Below are 17,366 nucleotides of genomic sequence, written 5' to 3'. Positions count from 1 at the left end.
GGTATAGTATACTATATAGTATATTTTTCCTGAACTGATTTGAATCTTGTAAAAAAATCTGGAGAATTGGGATTTTATTCGAATTTTCAATCTCGTTAATCTGGATTTATCTCTGGAGTGAGTGATTTTCGGGGAAAATGTCATAAAGCTTTCTTGTAGCTCATGAAATTTCCAAGAATAAAGGTTTTTTGGTATTTTCCCCTAAAATCACTCGTTACCAAGATAATTCAATGATTAATTAGTGAGGAGAATCGGCTTTTTCTGATTTTTCACAGCGAAATTCTGAATTTATCTGGAGGAGTATTTTAATAAGATAAATGTCAAAAAACCTTTTTTGTAGTTCATGAAATTTCACTCAAAAACTATCTTTTGATATTTTCCTCTAAAACCACTTATTACCGAGGCAATTTGTAATTTAACAAAATTTGAGAAATCAATTTCAGAACGGAATTATGAGTTTATCTCCAGAAGTAATGGCTTTGGAAGAGAACATCGAAGGCCTTTTCTGCAGCTCAACACCTGTAATTCAATTATCACGAAGAAGTGCGTAAAAAATGACTAAAATGAAGGAATTATTAACAAGACATTTTATTAACAAAATTACGTATGTAGGGGAGGGTGGGGTAAAATGGACACTTTAGACTTTTTAAAATTCTTCATAATTCAGAAACAAATTTATCAATTGAGTTCAGTTTAGGCTCGTCACAAAGGGAAACAATTGTTCTTTGTATTGAAAAAAAAAATTATTGAATTTGATCAACATTTCAACCTCTCATTAACATTTTAAAAAAAGTCAAAGGTGTCCGTTTTACCCCAACCTCCTCTATATTTCAGTGAAATAAATGTCTCCTCCTTGCCACAAAATACATAGAAATGAATACGTTCTACAATATAGAATCTACATCTCCAATAGTTTGAAATATGTCACAATATTGATTCATTTGGAGTGATTAAAATTGACTCAATCAATCTGTACAACGGTCTTTGGTTCATTCTGCAATCATCTCGGTCAACTGATTTTCCCTAGGTTTTTTCACTAGATTTCCTAATACTATTCCTGCGAATAAAATCAATCCTATCGTGCTGTTGGAGATGAACTTCCTGGCACAGTCTTTGGGATTGTTTATTTCCAACGTTGATATCTGCAGAAAAATAATGATTCCATTATTGGGATTATTTTAGGGTGATATTCACGAAAAGATGTTGCAGAAAAAATATTCACTTGTAATACCACAAGAGCTTCAAAATTATCGGGTATTTCCCGACAGCTTCGTTGCAAACAAACGAAAGAGTCAAGTTTTTCAGGCTAAAAAATCACGAGGGCGAAGTACGAGTTGACTTCATTTGTATGCAGGGAACCTTGAGAAAAATGCCCGATTAATTTTGAAGCTCGTGTGGTAGTCGGGGGATTATTTTTCCAATCCAAATGTCGGGCAATATAATTGGACCATGAGACGAAACTCACAATTGAGAAACGAAAATTGTATAATTAACACTCATTTCGAATAAAAATCCTCGGATTACCACAATTGAATTCAATCTGTCAGTTTGACGAGGGGTTAATTCGACTGCATGATGTTTTGTTTTTTATATAGCAACTACCAGAGAAAATTATCAAAAAATTATCAGTTGAAAACCCTGTAGCTTGTACCACGTGATGTCGAATGGGCCAATTATACTGCCCGATATTTGGGTTGGAAAAATAATCAGGTAAAAAAAATTAAGAACTGCTGCGAAATATTCAAAAGCTAGGAGGAAATATCCGAAATAAAACTGTCGGGTAGCCTCAAATACTGCGCTCTGATTGGTCGAAATCCGATTGGCAAAAATAATCTATAATAAAAATAATAATAAAAAAAATCACTTAAAAAATGACGAAAAAATCAACACAGTCCAATTTTTCTATGCAACTAACTTATTCTATTGAGATATTTCCAAAGAAATTCTTCAGTTCAAATTTTCCAAGTTTTTTATGTTCGATGTATTCAATTAAAGGAGAAGAAAACTCAAGTGGGAATAAATTAAGAAATGAATTCTGGTAGAAAATATTTAAATAGAAGAAGTTGTATAGAAACATGAAGTTCTACTGATTTTTGTCTATAAAATCGTCGGTTTTTGTCGTTTCTATTGGACGTTTTATCTGAAAGATTAGACTTTTCTACGAAATTTTTTCGTGCATGGATATTTGATGACTCACCTGGTTCACCAAGTGTCCAGCAACTAGGGTAACAGCTGTGTAATATGGCCACGTTTGATCGGACATTACGCCAGATGCGATTAAACTACCTATCATCGATGCTCCGAATCCAGATAAATACAAATTCGTTTTATCGCCAAATTTTAGTGCTGTGGATTTGATTCCCAGGAGGATATCATCGACTTTATCCTGAAAGTTAAGAATTGCTCGGTGAATTAAAGAAAATATAATAATTATGTGTACGAAATAATTTACTGTCTTTTTAATAATTGCAGTGAGACAAAAAATATATTCATTTTTTATTTATTCATCTCTCTGGTGTTACAATCTATCGTTATTTAATGATTAAATGACGTCAATTATATAAAATTTCTTCTGAACTCTTATTTCAGTTTTATTTTAACTCTGTTTTAATTAGTTAAGATCGAATATCACTGTTAGTCCTTACTTATTTGAAGACAAATAATTTTCTATTGAAGTTCCGTCGCAGTTCTACTGAAAAATTTTGTTTATTGATTTGAAAATTACGTCACCTCTATTGGGGATTTTTCAATGCATTCTTTCCTTCATGAATTATTCTTTTGAAATTTGTCCTACAGAATTTCTTGGGCATAAATTTTTCAATTTTCTTCCCCTGTATTTCTTCAATTTCTCGTTACGAAATCGTAAAAAAGAAACTAGGAAAATTCAAGCCCCAGAAGTACTTGTGGTCCTTTCAATTCTTAGAATTCCAAGAAAATAATGTAAATGAAATTCACCGTAGAAATTTTTTTATTAATTTTTTCTCACTTGTGAAGAATGGAATAGATAAATATTGTAGATTAGGTTTACCTGATGGGCATAAATAGTATCGTAGAGAATAGTCCAGCATATTCCAGCAGTATACAGTGGCAAGCAGATGGACCAGTCACAAGAACCTTGTATCGCTGACCATCCCAACAGTGCGCCCCAGTTGAAAGTCATACCGAGGATCAACTGAGGCCAGTACGTCACTCTTTTCATGAGCGGATAAATTATTACTAAACCTGAAAATCAGGAGATAAATCTCAATAATTTAATTGTAAAAATGTATGGGTGGAAATTTTAGTTGATCGCATGTTTTGTCTTTGCTATTGACGAAATTATATTGAATTTCTATTGGAACTTTGTAAAAATCCCCTTGAAATTTGGGTAGAATTCTATTAAAAAATTCTATTTTTTTGCGCCATTTCTATAAAAGATTATGCTACTTTACCGCGTCATTTTTTCGAGAGATATTGATGGCAAAAATTCAATAGATCTTGATCTTTTCTATAGAAACTCTTGGCCGTTAATTTCTCAAGCTTCTTCCGCTGTATATTTATTTGTTTCCGATAACATCCAAGAAAAAAAAATTGAAAATTCATCCCCAAGAATGCTCATAGAAAAATCAACAAAATTTTTTCTATAAACAAATAACAATTAAAAAACGCATGAGGAATTTGCATAATTTTTAATAGATTTTTAATAGAATTAGTGCAAAATACTAATAGAATTTCTCAATGGAATTGTAATACAACTCTCGTATAATTCTTATAGAGTTCTAATAGCAATTCAGTAGAATGTCTTAGAGAAATCGCTAGTTTTTTTTTTTTATTTTTTTTTTTATGTCCCGGTGGCTTCGTGCAGTGGGTAAGTTCGTTGCCTCACATGCGAAAGGTTCCGAGTTCAAATCCCGGCCGGTAGAATGTTGCGATCTAACCATTTAAAGTCTTGATCATCATCACAGTATACCCTAACCGGGTCGAAGCAATGTAAAATAACGATAAAAAAAAATTCTGAATTCACCATCCTCTCCACTTTTTAATATAATCCATGATGATTTCAGAGCCATTCAATGGTTCTCTGACTCAACTAAAGCCTTTCGCAAGGGACCAAGGTCCCCTCTCAGCAGATGACGTCTATCAAGGTCTATTCCGTATAATTATCATACCACTCGATCTATTTATCACCGAAAAATCCTTCAATAATTATGGATGTAAACATACAGACACGTACATGTTTTGAAAAAATTAGTTGTCAGATTTTCTGTTCACTGAATCCGATATCAGTTTGAATTTTTTAGAATCTAATTTTGGATCACGAGAGATAAAAAAGATCCAGATAACATTCGAAAGATAGTACACCCGGGCCTTAAATAAAAAAAACATTGCCCGAATGGAAAAAAAACAGACTTTTGTGATCTATAAATGAATAACTAATGAAGAAATAAATACATAAATGCATGATTCAACAAATGAATGAATGAGCGAATAATTGAATTGAATTTGATATTCATACCTAACGAACTAGCTCCAAGAAGAACGCTGTACCAATTCAGCTGAAGTAGAATAGCAAGTCCGACACTGAGTTGTCCCCCAAGGAAAACGAAGGACTGGAACTGCGTCACTTCACCAGCAACCAGGGGTCGATTTTTTGTTCTGGCTACCTAACATTCAGCATTAGAACCAGAAGAACTAGAGTGAGAGGTCTCGAAGAGGTCGATTACCTTCTTATCAATGTCCTGATCCCACATGTCATTGATGGTGCAGCCAGCCCCTCGCATGACGAAGGCCCCCAGGCCGAAGAGAGCCAGCATGTGAGGGTCTGGGAGGCACCCTGGGGCTGCTGCCATGGCGATGCTCCAGCTGCAGGGCCAGAACAGCAACCAAGACCCTATCGGCTTGTCAATCCTCATGAGCTTCATGTACGGTTGGATCTTTGGAGGCGAGAGGTCAACTATTCTCGCTGCCAGACTCAGCGATCTTTTTTGATGGTAATTCAACCCATTTTTCGGACTATTTACACTGTATTTGCGGTGGAGATCGATGGGGAGAACTGAAGCTGTATGCACATGCCTAAAAGGGTCCAGTGCTTTGTATCGGGAGTGTCTCCAGGGATTTGTTCTCAACAAATTTGGGAATACATGGAGTTCTTTGGATGATTTTAGAATCAACATTGTCAATGATCAACCTGGAAAATTAAATTACAGGGGGATTAATGGACTTCGAATGCGTTCTGCACATTTTTAAAAGTAGATGCATTCATTATAAATGATAACAAATGGGTAATTATTAATTTATTAATTTTTTAAAATTTGTAGGAAAAATTGAATTGTGATTGGTGTCAACAAATGGAACTTATTAAAGTCTATATTTATGAAAAAATTCATGAAATTGGATTAATTCCTTATAAGAAACTTGGGAAAAACATGAAGAAACATCAAAGTCATCATCATTATTGTAAATTGACAAATTATACTGAATAAACGCCTTTAAATATTTAAAAAAATCTTCCATTCGGACTCAAAAACAAAGAAAAATGAATGTTGTATCATGGAAACGATTTATATTACAGTATAAAGAAATCGATTGATTACGAATTTAAAAAGTCATTGCTACAATTTTTCATGGAAAAAGTGAATTTTGTAAAATTTTCAAAATGGAAAATAAAGTTCAAGCTCTATAAAGTTCAAATAATAAAACTATTACTCAACGTGCAATAACCCGATCTGAAATTAAACTCAGATGAAAGCTTTAAACTCTAATTACAGTTTTTGAGACAGATTCAAATAAAAAAAATTGTCACTCGATTCTCAGATTATTACTCTCTCACTCGTGTTTATTTCCGTCAATGACAATTTTTTGAGCGATCGTTGAAAAATCGATTTTAAGAAAAATATTAATTTTTTAAAACTTGCAGGAAAAATTGAATTGTGATTGTTGTCAATGAATGGAACTTATTAAAGTCTATATTCATCCAAAAATCCATGAAATTTGATTAATCCCTTATTAGAAAATTTGGAAAAACATGAAGAAGCATCAAAGTCATCATCATTATTTCCTACAATTTTTCATAGAAAAAGTGAATTTTGTAAAATTTTCAAAATGAAAAATAAAGTTCAAACTCCATAAAGTTCAAATAATAAAACTATTACTCAACGTGCAATAACCCAATCTGAAATTAAACTCAGATGAAAGCTTTAAACTCTAATTACAGTTTTTGAGACAGATTCAAATAAAAAAAATTGTCACTCGATTCTCAGATTATTACTCTCTCACTCGTGTTTATTTCCGTCAATGACAATTTTTTGAGCGATCGTTGAAAAATCGATTTTAAGAAAAATATTAATTTTTTAAAACTTGCAGGAAAAATTGAATTGTGATTGTTGTCAATGAATGGAACTTATTAAAGTCTATATTCATCCAAAAATCCATGAAATTTGATTAATCCCTTATTAGAAAATTTAGAAAAACATGAAGAAGCATCAAAGTCATCATCATTATTTCCTACAATTTTTCATAGAAAAAGTGAATTTTGTAAAATTTTCAAAATGAAAAATAAAGTTCAAACTCCATAAAGTTCAAATAATAAAACTATTACTCAACGTGCAATAACCCAATCTGAAATTAAACTCAGATGAAAGCTTTAAACTCTAATTACAGTTTTTGAGACAGATTCAAATAAAAAAAATTGTCACTCGATTCTCAGATTATTACTCTCTCACTCGTGTTTATTTCCGTCAATGACAATTTTTTGAGCGATCGTTGAAAAATCGATTTTAAGAAAAATATTAATTTTTTAAAACTTGCAGGAAAAATTGAATTGTGATTGTTGTCAATGAATGGAACTTATTAAAGTCTATATTCATCCAAAAATCCATGAAATTTGATTAATCCCTTATTAGAAAATTTAGAAAAACATGAAGAAGCATCAAAGTCATCATCATTATTTCCTACAATTTTTCATAGAAAAAGTGAATTTTGTAAAATTTTCAAAATGAAAAATAAAGTTCAAACTCCATAAAGTTCAAATAATAAAACTATTACTCAACGTGCAATAACCCAATCTGAAATTAAACTCAGATGAAAGCTTTAAACTCTAATTACAGTTTTTGAGACAGATTCAAATAAAAAAAATTGTCACTCGATTCTCAGATTATTACTCTCTCACTCGTGTTTATTTCCGTCAATGACAATTTTTTGAGCGATCGTTGAAAAATCGATTTTAAGAAAAATATTAATTTTTTAAAACTTGCAGGAAAAATTGAATTGTGATTGTTGTCAATGAATGGAACTTATTAAAGTCTATATTCATCCAAAAATCCATGAAATTTGATTAATCCCTTATTAGAAAATTTAGAAAAACATGAAGAAGCATCAAAGTCATCATCATTATTTCCTACAATTTTTCATAGAAAAAGTGAATTTTGTAAAATTTTCAAAATGAAAAATAAAGTTCAAACTCCATAAAGTTCAAATAATAAAACTATTACTCAACGTGCAATAACCCAATCTGAAATTACACTCAGATGAAAGCGTTAAACTCCAATTACAGTTTTTGAGACAGATTCAAATAAAAAAAATTGTCACTCGATTCTCAGATTATTACTCTCTCATTCGTGTTTATTTTCGTCAATGAGTACCTGCATTCCTCGAAAAATCGCTCCAAAAAAATATCTTCAACTCTAAATGACTCGGATCCCATCAGCACTGACAATCCCCCGAAATTTTTCGTTATTAATAAACTGTCATCATCTCACGAAATTAAACACTATCACAGTTCGCAAAAATAGAGACTCAATCTCGGTTCATCTCAAGGACCTTTAACCTCTCACCGTCATGTGATAAACCGTTCGCTCTGCCGATCAAGTACGCAATAACAATATGTAACTCCTCGTCGTACTGTTTTCAATGCTCCTTACCTAGCGTGCGAATGTCATCTCTCACCGGATAATTTCCAAACAACATTGAATTTATTACATAATGACTGCAGTAATCAATATCATTGCAACAAGAGTTGTCATATCGTGCGTTCGAACCCACGGCCACGAGAACCGCGGACTCACGCGGACTGCACGTTTTTGAGTTTAAATGAGTGAAGTTTGCTGCTTCATGCGTCAAACTTCATAGTGATGATAGTTATTTGACGAGAATGATAATTAAATTTAACGGGATTGAGCAAAATTGTTGTGGAATCACGAATTTTGTTGGTTTTTTACGAATTTTGGAAATTAAATTTAGAAAATAAAGTGATATTTAATTCGCGTTTCAGATTATTTTGAGATTACTTTAGGCTTTTGGCTGACTCTAGTAGAAAGTACAATGCACTTCCGGTTACCAATTTTCGTATTTCTATAGAGAAGTTCTTGGACGTAAATTATCTGGAAATTTATCAAATGAAAGGCTGATTTTTCTGCAAATTTAGAAAGTTAAATTTAGAGAATGATTTACTGATATTTAATTCACGTTTTTGAAATTATTTTGAAATTACTTGAGTCTTCTGTTTGACTCTAGTAGCAAGTGCAATGCACTTCCGGTTTCCAATTTTCGTATTTCTATAGAGAAATTCCGCGACGTAAATTATCTGGAAATATAGAAAATGAAAGGCTGATTTTTCTGCAAATTTAGAAAGTCAAATTTAGAGAATGAACTGATATTTAATTCACGTTTTTCAGATTATTTTGAAATTACTCAAATCTTTTATTTGACTCTAGTAGCAACTACAATGGACTTCCGGTTCCCAAATTTCCTCTTTCTACAGAGAAATTCCACGACGTAAATTTTCCAAGTTTTTCTCACTGCATTCGGTAAGGCGGCTTTCATGGATGCAATCGTCTTGCGGCGAATTTTTATGAAGCCCCCCTGACAAACAAAAGAGAATTGACTTCCATTCTATGAAACACGAATAAATGAATCATAATTGTCAAAATCCTTTAAGTCAGAGGAAAACAGAATAATTCTACTTTCTTAATATTGCGTTTACTAAGGTTTTCATCGAACAAAGTTGATTAGAATTAATAGCTAGAATTATGAGATAATCTCACATTTTTAACATTAAGGATAGGAGAATCTGAATGCAATATAGTGAAAATGACGATCGATTTTTTCACTTTGAACAAATAACATTAACATCCAAATACAAAATTTCTGATATGAATAAAAAAAAGCTTTCACTCAATATTCCAAATGAAGTTTTAATTTTTAATTTGGTGCTGATAACACGAGATGACAATATTCTCAGCACGGAATTATATTGATGAGATAAACAACAGATCAACTGAATTACCGTGTGAACCAACTAAAAATAGATAACAGTGTGGGCACGCACTTTTACCAGAGAATTCACACTCTAAAGTGTCTTCTAGAAGGAATTGAATTGTAATTATGATTAAAATCTTATTCAGTGAGCGTAGGAATTAGAACATGAGCAAATCATTAATTGTAATATGAAACTTCAACAGCTGATAAATTGCTACATATAATTCCCATCAGTCGTATCGCTCTTCGCAACGAGAATGATTATAAACAATTAATTAAAGAAACGAATATCGACTCACATTGTCATACTAGAAAAGGGCATCACCTGACTCCAGTAGTGCTCCAAGCACTGACGATCAATTTCCTGTTTCCAAACGAGCCTTTCCACGAACATTACGCAAAAAATAATTGAACACCGCTTCCCACAACTGTAGGCCCCCCAACCCCGCCAAAAAACCCCTCAATAATGGAGCAAAAATTCCCCAAACAATCCTCAAATCCCCGAGTGTCCGCGAGTGTGAAAATCGATCAGCTGTGATCCGTGTGTCCCCCCCCGAATACCTTCTCAAATTCTCACGTCGAAATAGCCTCCAAATTTCCTCAGAATGATATTCCAGAGGTTAACGACAGGTAAAACCAACTCTCCAGACCCTCAAATTAAATCCCCTGATTTTTCAATCATCAGAATTGCCGAGTAAATCTCGTTAATCATCTCCTCGACTGTTTAACGTCTTCGCGCCCCTGCCGATGCGTCGGACATACCGGACGTACTGCCAGACACGTCATATATTTCATAGGTATATCCCGCGTAATTCCAGGTCTACGACAATTTGCTAGAGTCGCTATGCAGAAGCCGGAGGTGATATTTGTGCTCGGGGGGCCGGGCTCTGGTAAAGGCACAACTTGTGCTAAAATCGTTGATAAAACTGGATATGTGCACTTGTCTGCGGGCGATCTCCTCCGTGAGGAGCGGGCCAAACCCGGCTCGGAATTTGGGGAACTCATCGAGGGACACATCAGGAATGGCACCATCGTACCGGTTGCAATAACTTGCAGTCTCATTGATCGGGCTATCCAGACGTCTAGTCCTCAGAAGAAGTTTCTCATTGATGGCTTCCCGAGGAACCAGGATAACCTGGATGGCTGGACAAAAGTAAGGTTATAGACGTAGCCCAGGGTTGGGGTAAAACGGACACTTTTGACTTTTTTCAAAATGTTGAGGATGGAAAAAGACGATGTCAAGTAATTTGGTGGATGTTTTGGATGTTTTTTTTCAATACGAAGAACAATTCTTTCCCTTTGAGACGAGCCTAAACTGAGCTCACTTGGTGGATTTGTTTCTGAGTTGTGAGGAATTTAAAAAAAGTCTAAACCTTCCTCTTTCTTTGAGGAATGTTGCAATTGTTTCAATAGAATTGGAGCAAACAAATAGAATTGACAATTTCCACGTATTTTGGATATTTTTTCTCCAGTGAAATGCTTTTCTACTTTTGTAGTCGAACGTCTGACCCATTTGACCCCAAGTTTGTGGATATTTTACAATGATTTTGTTATTTAAACTTTGCAGGTCTGGATTTGAAAACATTGGAATTGGGTTACAAAACATTTTAAAAATCTGAAAAAAATAGAAAGTCTACTTTTGAAGGATCATTCATAATAATAAAATTAAACTAATTAAATTAATTAATTGAAGTAATTAAATTTAACTTTAAATCTTCTTTCAATTTTCTTGTTCATGAAATTAATTAAATTAGTTTTTCATTTTTTTTTTATTTTGGGGGCTATTTTTTAGGGTTTTTTAAATACCCTTTGCTCTTAGGAGTTTTAGGTAAATAATGAAGTGACTTTTTCATTTTAGTTTACTGGCGATGTAATCGTGACAGGTTCATTCAATTTTTTGTTTTCTGTAATTTGGTTTTAGATTCAATAAATTGCGCTGATGGAGAACTCTTAGTAGGTTCGAAACGTTGGCATGGAGAGAAGTGTTTTTTGTGGTTCTTTTCTTCAATTATTTTCATTTCATTTGCTGTGATGACCGTTATGGCTGGGAGAACTGGAAGTTTAAGGAATAAATTAATTTTTAATTGTCATAATAATTGTAAAATCGTCTTTTTTTTAAATTACGAGCTTTCATTTGAGCCCAATTTGACACCAAGTTTCCGGATATTCTAAAATGGTTTTGTTGTTTAAAATTCACAGGTCTGATTTTGAATCTTAATATTGAATTGTTAGAAAACATTTAAAAAATCTAAAAAAAATAGGAAAATTTACTTTTGGAGGAAGATTAATGAAATAATTTTAAAAAATTGCAATTTTTGAAAATTACGAGCAATTTCTATGGATAATTTTTAAACAATCAATTTTCGATCATAAACATCATTTGTTTGCAATCGTAAAAAATTTATTCATATTCAGAATTTTCTCAGAAATCGATTTTTCATGCCTAAAAATAAGGTTTTCAATGGGTTAAACAATTTCATTCATTTATTTATAAACAACCAATATTTAAAGAACTAATAATTCTGTGCAAAATATCATCTGAATGACGCAGAATATTCATGATTTTCACTGGAGAAAGAGTAGCCAAAGTAGGGGAGGTTGGGGTAAAATGGACACTTTTGACTTTTTTAAAAATGTTAATGACAGGTTGAAATGGTGATGAAATTTAATAATTTTTTGATGAGCCTAAACTGAGCTCCATTGATAAAATTATTTCTGAGTTATGAGTAATTAAAAACAAGTCTAAAGTGTCCACTTTACCCCACCCACCCCTATTTGGATATCCTTAAGTGCCGGGGAATGGTGAAGTTCGTGTTCCTCGTGTTTCATGGGAGACAACAGAACACATTTATTTAATCGCCAGTGAAATACTCCATGTCAACAATATCGCCGAATATTGAAACATTTTCGTCGCAGTGAAAATCAGCAAAATTTGTCCCATTATCCTGCATGAACAACGAGTCTTCGCACTGATACGAATAACAAATCGCTGAATAATTTCAGATAACAAGCCTGTAAAAATCTAATTGGTATACGCGACGTAATCCCGTGGACACGTAGCCATTCCTCTTTTTCAATGCGCGATCAGACTAGGAAAATTAATTTTTTCTGAAGAAATTAACGGCTGACAGCTGTGAAAAATGATACTTTACCAAATGTAGGCATTGTTGAACGCGATCTATTGAGATTAATCAAATTTTAATTCATATATTAATTTTTAGAATTTCAGAATTTTCTCAAAAATCGGTTTTCTCACGATAACTAAAAGAAATTGTTCTCAATTTATTGAATGTTGGCTTTAAAAATTTAAGAGACTCAAAAAATTTAAAAGAAATAATTCTTGTTTTGATTTATAGAATAATTTATAAAATTTTGTGTTTTTCGAAAATGAGAATTCCGGATATATTTTTGGATATCATATTTCAGGATTAATTGATTCATGGGAAACGGGATTAATTCAATTATAGAGAAATAAAATAATAATCGACACTTGTGGGAAGTGTTCTTTGACCCTTGGGAGGGTAGCACTCGCCTTCACAACACTTAAATCTCTCCTTGAATTTCAGATTTCTCTAAATTTCCTGGGAAATATGCAAAAAACAAAGAGAATTTTAACGAGAATTCTCTCTAACTTTAATAGAATCCCAATAGAATTTCTAGAGAATTCCAATAGAATTTTCTAGCGAATTTGCCATGTTTTTATATTGAATTTTTTCTTACCTGGAAACTTGGAATTCCACTGACTTTTTCCCCTCAAGTCGAATTCAAAGTCTTTTTTCCGGGAAATTCAGCCAAATTTCTGAAGACAAACGCAATTTCCCACCTGTTTCATCCTATTTTTCAATGAAAGACGACAAAAATAGAGTAGGTGATTCATCAAACTGAAAAAAGAGACTTTTCATTCAATTTTTATATCTCTCTATATTATAAAAATCCAAATCGGCTTCTGGTGATAAAAATTTTGTACTCAAAATTAAGACTCCAAAATTAAGGGTCACAAGGGTGACATTAAGGGTCACAATGGTCAGATTGAGGGCCGCAAGGCTCGGAATATCTGTTTGTAAAATTATGAAAATGCAATTCGACTTCTGGCGATAAAAATTTCGCACTCCAAATTGCGACTCCAAAATTAAGGGTCGCAGGGGTCAGAATAAGGGTCATGAGGATCAAAAGATTAAGTCAAGAGATTAAGGGTCACAATGGTCAGATTAAGGGTCACAAGGCGCAGGATATCTCTCTGTATTATTATGAAAATTCAAATCGACTTCTGGTGATGAAAATTTCGCACTCCAAATTACGACTCCAAAATTAAGGGTCGCAGGGGTCAGAATAAGGGTCATGAGGGTCATATGAGGGTTACATGGGGGTTGGTGAGCGGAGCGAGCAGGGGGCGTAGCCCCCTAGTCGACCAATAAATCGCGCATTTCGATAAGAGTGCGGAACATTCCCGAATAAAACTGCTTACAAGAAAATCCCACAATGAATAAACAACGCAAGCTTAATTCGATATCGCCTCCTCTCCCACATCGCACTACGAATTCATTCTTCAGATTTCTCGAAAACCTATCCTCAACATCAATCCGACACCGTGAATTTATGAGTGAAATGAAGCCATTCGTGAATCATTGCGTAGAGATTTCGTAAGCATTTTTTCGTTGAGAATCGGGGGAATTCAGCATTCTAACAAGTTCAATGACTGTGGTATTCAAAAATAAAATCCAATCTCATCGCCTCATTTCAATAATTCCTCTTCACTATATCTGATTCTTTAGATGATTGTTTTTTCGTAATGACGTATTTTTCGTAAGGATTTGTTGCTCAATCCATTCAAGACTCATTTGCTTCTTTGTCTAATTAAACCTGGAGATGAATGATGAAGGGCAAGAATATCACAGACAAAGTCAATATTTAAGTCTGTGAAGAATTTTTTTCTATATTTTTATTTTATTTAAAACTATTTTTGCTGGAAAATTTCATTGACTACAAAGACTATTTTGAAATAGTTCTTGGATAGGAACGAGTTAATAAATTTTGATTTTTCTGAACAACTTATTTAGTTCCGATTTTTTCTGCAAAAATTCTTGGGCGTGGAATTTCCAATTTTTCTTCTGAATTTTTCCATCTGCAACGGAGAGAAATTGAGCGAAAAACGAAAGGCATAAAAAATCGCGGGCAAAGCGAATATGATTTCAAAAGAATTGTGATATAATAATAGAATGAATACCTTCCAGTTGAGTCGTTGAGTGTAACGAGGAAAAATTAATTCAAAAAGCCGAAAAAAATTAGTCATCGTTGATAATTCTGCCCATGAATTCTAACTTTGATGAGTGTATGAAATAGATCCATCAAATTCTTTCTTCAATTATTTTTTTAAAGAATAGTCTCTCGTTTGCCTAGGCACGCAGAAACATAAATTATTTATTACAAAAGTTTGACGTAATTTTTAAATTATTTCATCAATCTTCCTCCAAAACTAGACTTCCATTTTTTTTCTGATTTTTAAAATATTCACGTATGAAAAAATTTGGTAGAAAACCTGGTGAATTCGCTAGAGAATTCTATCGGAATTCTGTTGAAAAATTTTACGTGTTTTTGCGCTGATTCTATTGGATATTTGATAAGAAAAAGTGAATAGATTTCGAATTTCTGTTTGAATTTTTCTCTTGAGATTTTTTCGGGCATCAATTTTCCAAGTTTTTTCCACTCAGATTGGGCAATGCAAAAAAAAACAAAATCCAGCGGAAAAAACTGGGAAATTAATGTAAAATAATTATTAGTAATTAATTATTAGTAATCAATAGAATTATTCTTCTATTAGAATTATTGAGATTAATTAATAATTCTAATAGAAAAAAACTCAAGAGTAAAATTTAACCAGAAATTCAAAATATATTGACTTTTTCCTATCAAATATCCAACAGAATCAGCGCAAAAACCAAGTAAAATTTTTCAATAGAATTCCTATAAAATTCCAATAGAATTTTCTAGCAAATTCGCTAGGTTTTGAGATTAAAATTCCGACCTGCGAAGTTTAAACAATAAAATCATTGTAAAATGTCCGGAAGACTAGGGTCAAGTGGGGCTCAAATGAAACTGAACATCATCACTGGAGAAAAAATAGTCAAAGTACTTGAATATCCTTAAAGCGATCCAAGTCGATTTGAATTATTGACCAGTTTTCAATGAATATCTCGAAACCCAACCGAGATAGCCAAATTTTCCCCAAAACCTTTTTTGCAGCCCTCGATTCGCTCTCCAAAAAATGTCCTCACAAAAATCTCCCTATCTCCCTCAGATTCCGAGATATTCCTACTCAGCCAAGGGCTCATCCACCTCGAACCGATCTACCGCTTCGCTACTGAATTATCTCCAAATTTTTTCAATACGTCAGTACATCATTCCTTCAAATTACGTAATTCCGCGCTGGAAATTTTCCTCCTCTCCAGAGGGCAATGGCTGCTTCGAAAAATACCACGAAGTACCTTGAACAATCTCCTCCTTAAGAAATAAAATTTTTATCAGCTCCACTCGACTCCACCTGCCCCGCAATTCCATTTTTACAATAATTTTTCGACTTCTCTCTCTCTCTCTCCAGGAAATGTCCGATAAGGCTATTGTAAAAGGAGCGATTTATCTGGAGTGCAGTGCCGACGTGTGCACCCAACGCTGCTTGAATCGTGGCCTCAAGGGTAGTGGTAGGAGTGACGACAACATGGAGTCACTTATCAAGCGACATGAAACCTTCATCAAGGACACAATGCCAATGGTCGAGCATTTTAAGAAGCTCGGATTGCTCTATCGATTCGACTCCGAGAAATCCCCGGACGAGGTATTCGCCGATGTCTTCGAGAAGCTGAAGGAAATCAGCTGGGTCGACAAACAATGAGCTCACCACGACTGACGATTTCAATGGGGTATTAATTATACATTAGATAATTGTTCAAACAATCATGTAGAATTTTCTTTACATTTTATTTCTTTTTGTGGAATTTTTTATTGAGCCTGTATCATGTTTCGGCTAGTGAACTCCTGACGGTAAGCAATATTTTTGAGGTACTTACAAACATTCCTTGTTCAGAGGCGCTAAACTCAAATGCAGAGATGACATTTTTTAGTCAATATCAATGAAAATCGCGGAGACGATTAATGTATTACGATCATGTTTGAAGAGCGAGGGGAACAGTTGATGATTATTGTAATGGAACATGCAGTTGCAATGTGAAATATATATTTGTGGCATTGAGAAATTGAGTTTTTATTGAACATTTTTCACGCCTTTCAGTATTTTTTTCTCCCCACGTCTATTCGGCAGAAAAATTTGCAGTTTTCCAACGATTTTTCTTTGGATATCTTCGGCGAAGCTATCCTGTGACCACTATATTCTCTGAAAATTGAAGGACATTTTGGGGTTTAAGTTTCGTTGTGAATTTTGCTGAATTAAAGAACTAATTGGAAAATTGAAAATATGGAATGGAAAAAGGAGCGAATTCGCTAGAAAATTCTATTGGAATTCTATGTTGTGGAGAGGATTTCTATTGAATTTTCAACTTGTATTTTAGTTTTGGCCTCAGGAGCACACTTTATTAATGTCTACAATCAAATTAAAACATACAAAATAATTAACAGTTTAAAATCTATTAAATAATTGATAATAATTAACAGTTTAAGGCCGAGGTGTACTATCTTTCGAATGTTATCCGGATTTTTTTTATCTTTTGTAATTCAAAATTGTCAATTGAGTGGTATATCATGTAGAAATTCCCAAAAATTATGATAGAATGATTAAAAAAATGGAAAAAATTCTGAACTTTTTCAAAGAGCGTGTTTAATTGAGATTCAGAATGAGATGAAAAAAGTGGAAATTACAAATATCTGATTCGCTGTAGCAAATTATCTATTAGTTGTCATCTCCCATGGTGGATAACAAAACACTAACTCCTCATGGAAAGTGACAGCTAGGTATCTCAATTTTCAAAACAGTGGTATGTAGTCCTCTGCAATTTTTATGTGATAAAAGTGTGATTAAAAAATTCTCCAAAATATTACAACTTTTTTCAAAGAGCCGTTTTCGTAATAAATGTCTCTGTGCAGTGTGGGAAAAGATTTACGAAATCAGTCTTCCCCTGCATGAT

The 17,366-nt window shown here is 33.3% G+C and overlaps 2 protein-coding genes across 4 annotated transcripts; one reads left to right on the top strand and one right to left on the bottom strand.

Annotated features, from left to right (window-relative positions):
* Window positions 1-769: 769 nt before the first annotated feature.
* Window positions 770-8,042, bottom strand: LOC107048414 (4-hydroxybenzoate polyprenyltransferase, mitochondrial). 3 transcript variants are annotated; one of them, XM_015271572.1, is made up of 7 exons: window positions 7,899-8,042; window positions 7,620-7,686; window positions 4,704-5,167; window positions 4,496-4,643; window positions 3,029-3,222; window positions 2,198-2,386; window positions 770-1,142 (listed from the first exon to the last, which is right to left on the bottom strand). In XM_015271572.1, the coding sequence occupies exons 3-7, from the start codon at window positions 5,151-5,153 to the stop codon at window positions 990-992; spliced, it is 1,134 nt and encodes a 377-aa protein (XP_015127058.1). In that variant the 5' UTR covers window positions 5,154-5,167; window positions 7,620-7,686; window positions 7,899-8,042; the 3' UTR covers window positions 770-989. The 3 variants fall into 3 exon arrangements, with proteins under 3 accessions (XP_015127058.1, XP_015127056.1, XP_015127057.1); XM_015271570.1 differs by having other exon boundaries at window positions 7,620-8,042; XM_015271571.1 differs by lacking the exon at window positions 7,620-7,686.
* A 1,569-nt stretch (window positions 8,043-9,611) lies between these two features.
* Window positions 9,612-16,481, top strand: LOC107048415 (UMP-CMP kinase 2). The gene is made up of 3 exons (XM_015271573.2): window positions 9,612-9,864; window positions 10,053-10,387; window positions 15,830-16,481. Exons 1-3 carry the CDS (start codon window positions 9,840-9,842, stop codon window positions 16,118-16,120), a joined length of 651 nt encoding a protein of 216 aa, XP_015127059.1. The 5' UTR covers window positions 9,612-9,839; the 3' UTR covers window positions 16,121-16,481.
* The last annotated feature ends 885 nt before the right edge of the window (window positions 16,482-17,366 follow it).

The sequence above is a fragment of the Diachasma alloeum genome, unplaced genomic scaffold (genome assembly GCF_001412515.2).
Source record: "Diachasma alloeum isolate Michigan unplaced genomic scaffold, Dall2.0 Dall_scaffold_00192, whole genome shotgun sequence".
NCBI classification, from domain to species: Eukaryota; Metazoa; Arthropoda; class Insecta; order Hymenoptera; family Braconidae; genus Diachasma; species Diachasma alloeum.
This window is presented reverse-complemented; position numbering and strand designations above follow the sequence as displayed.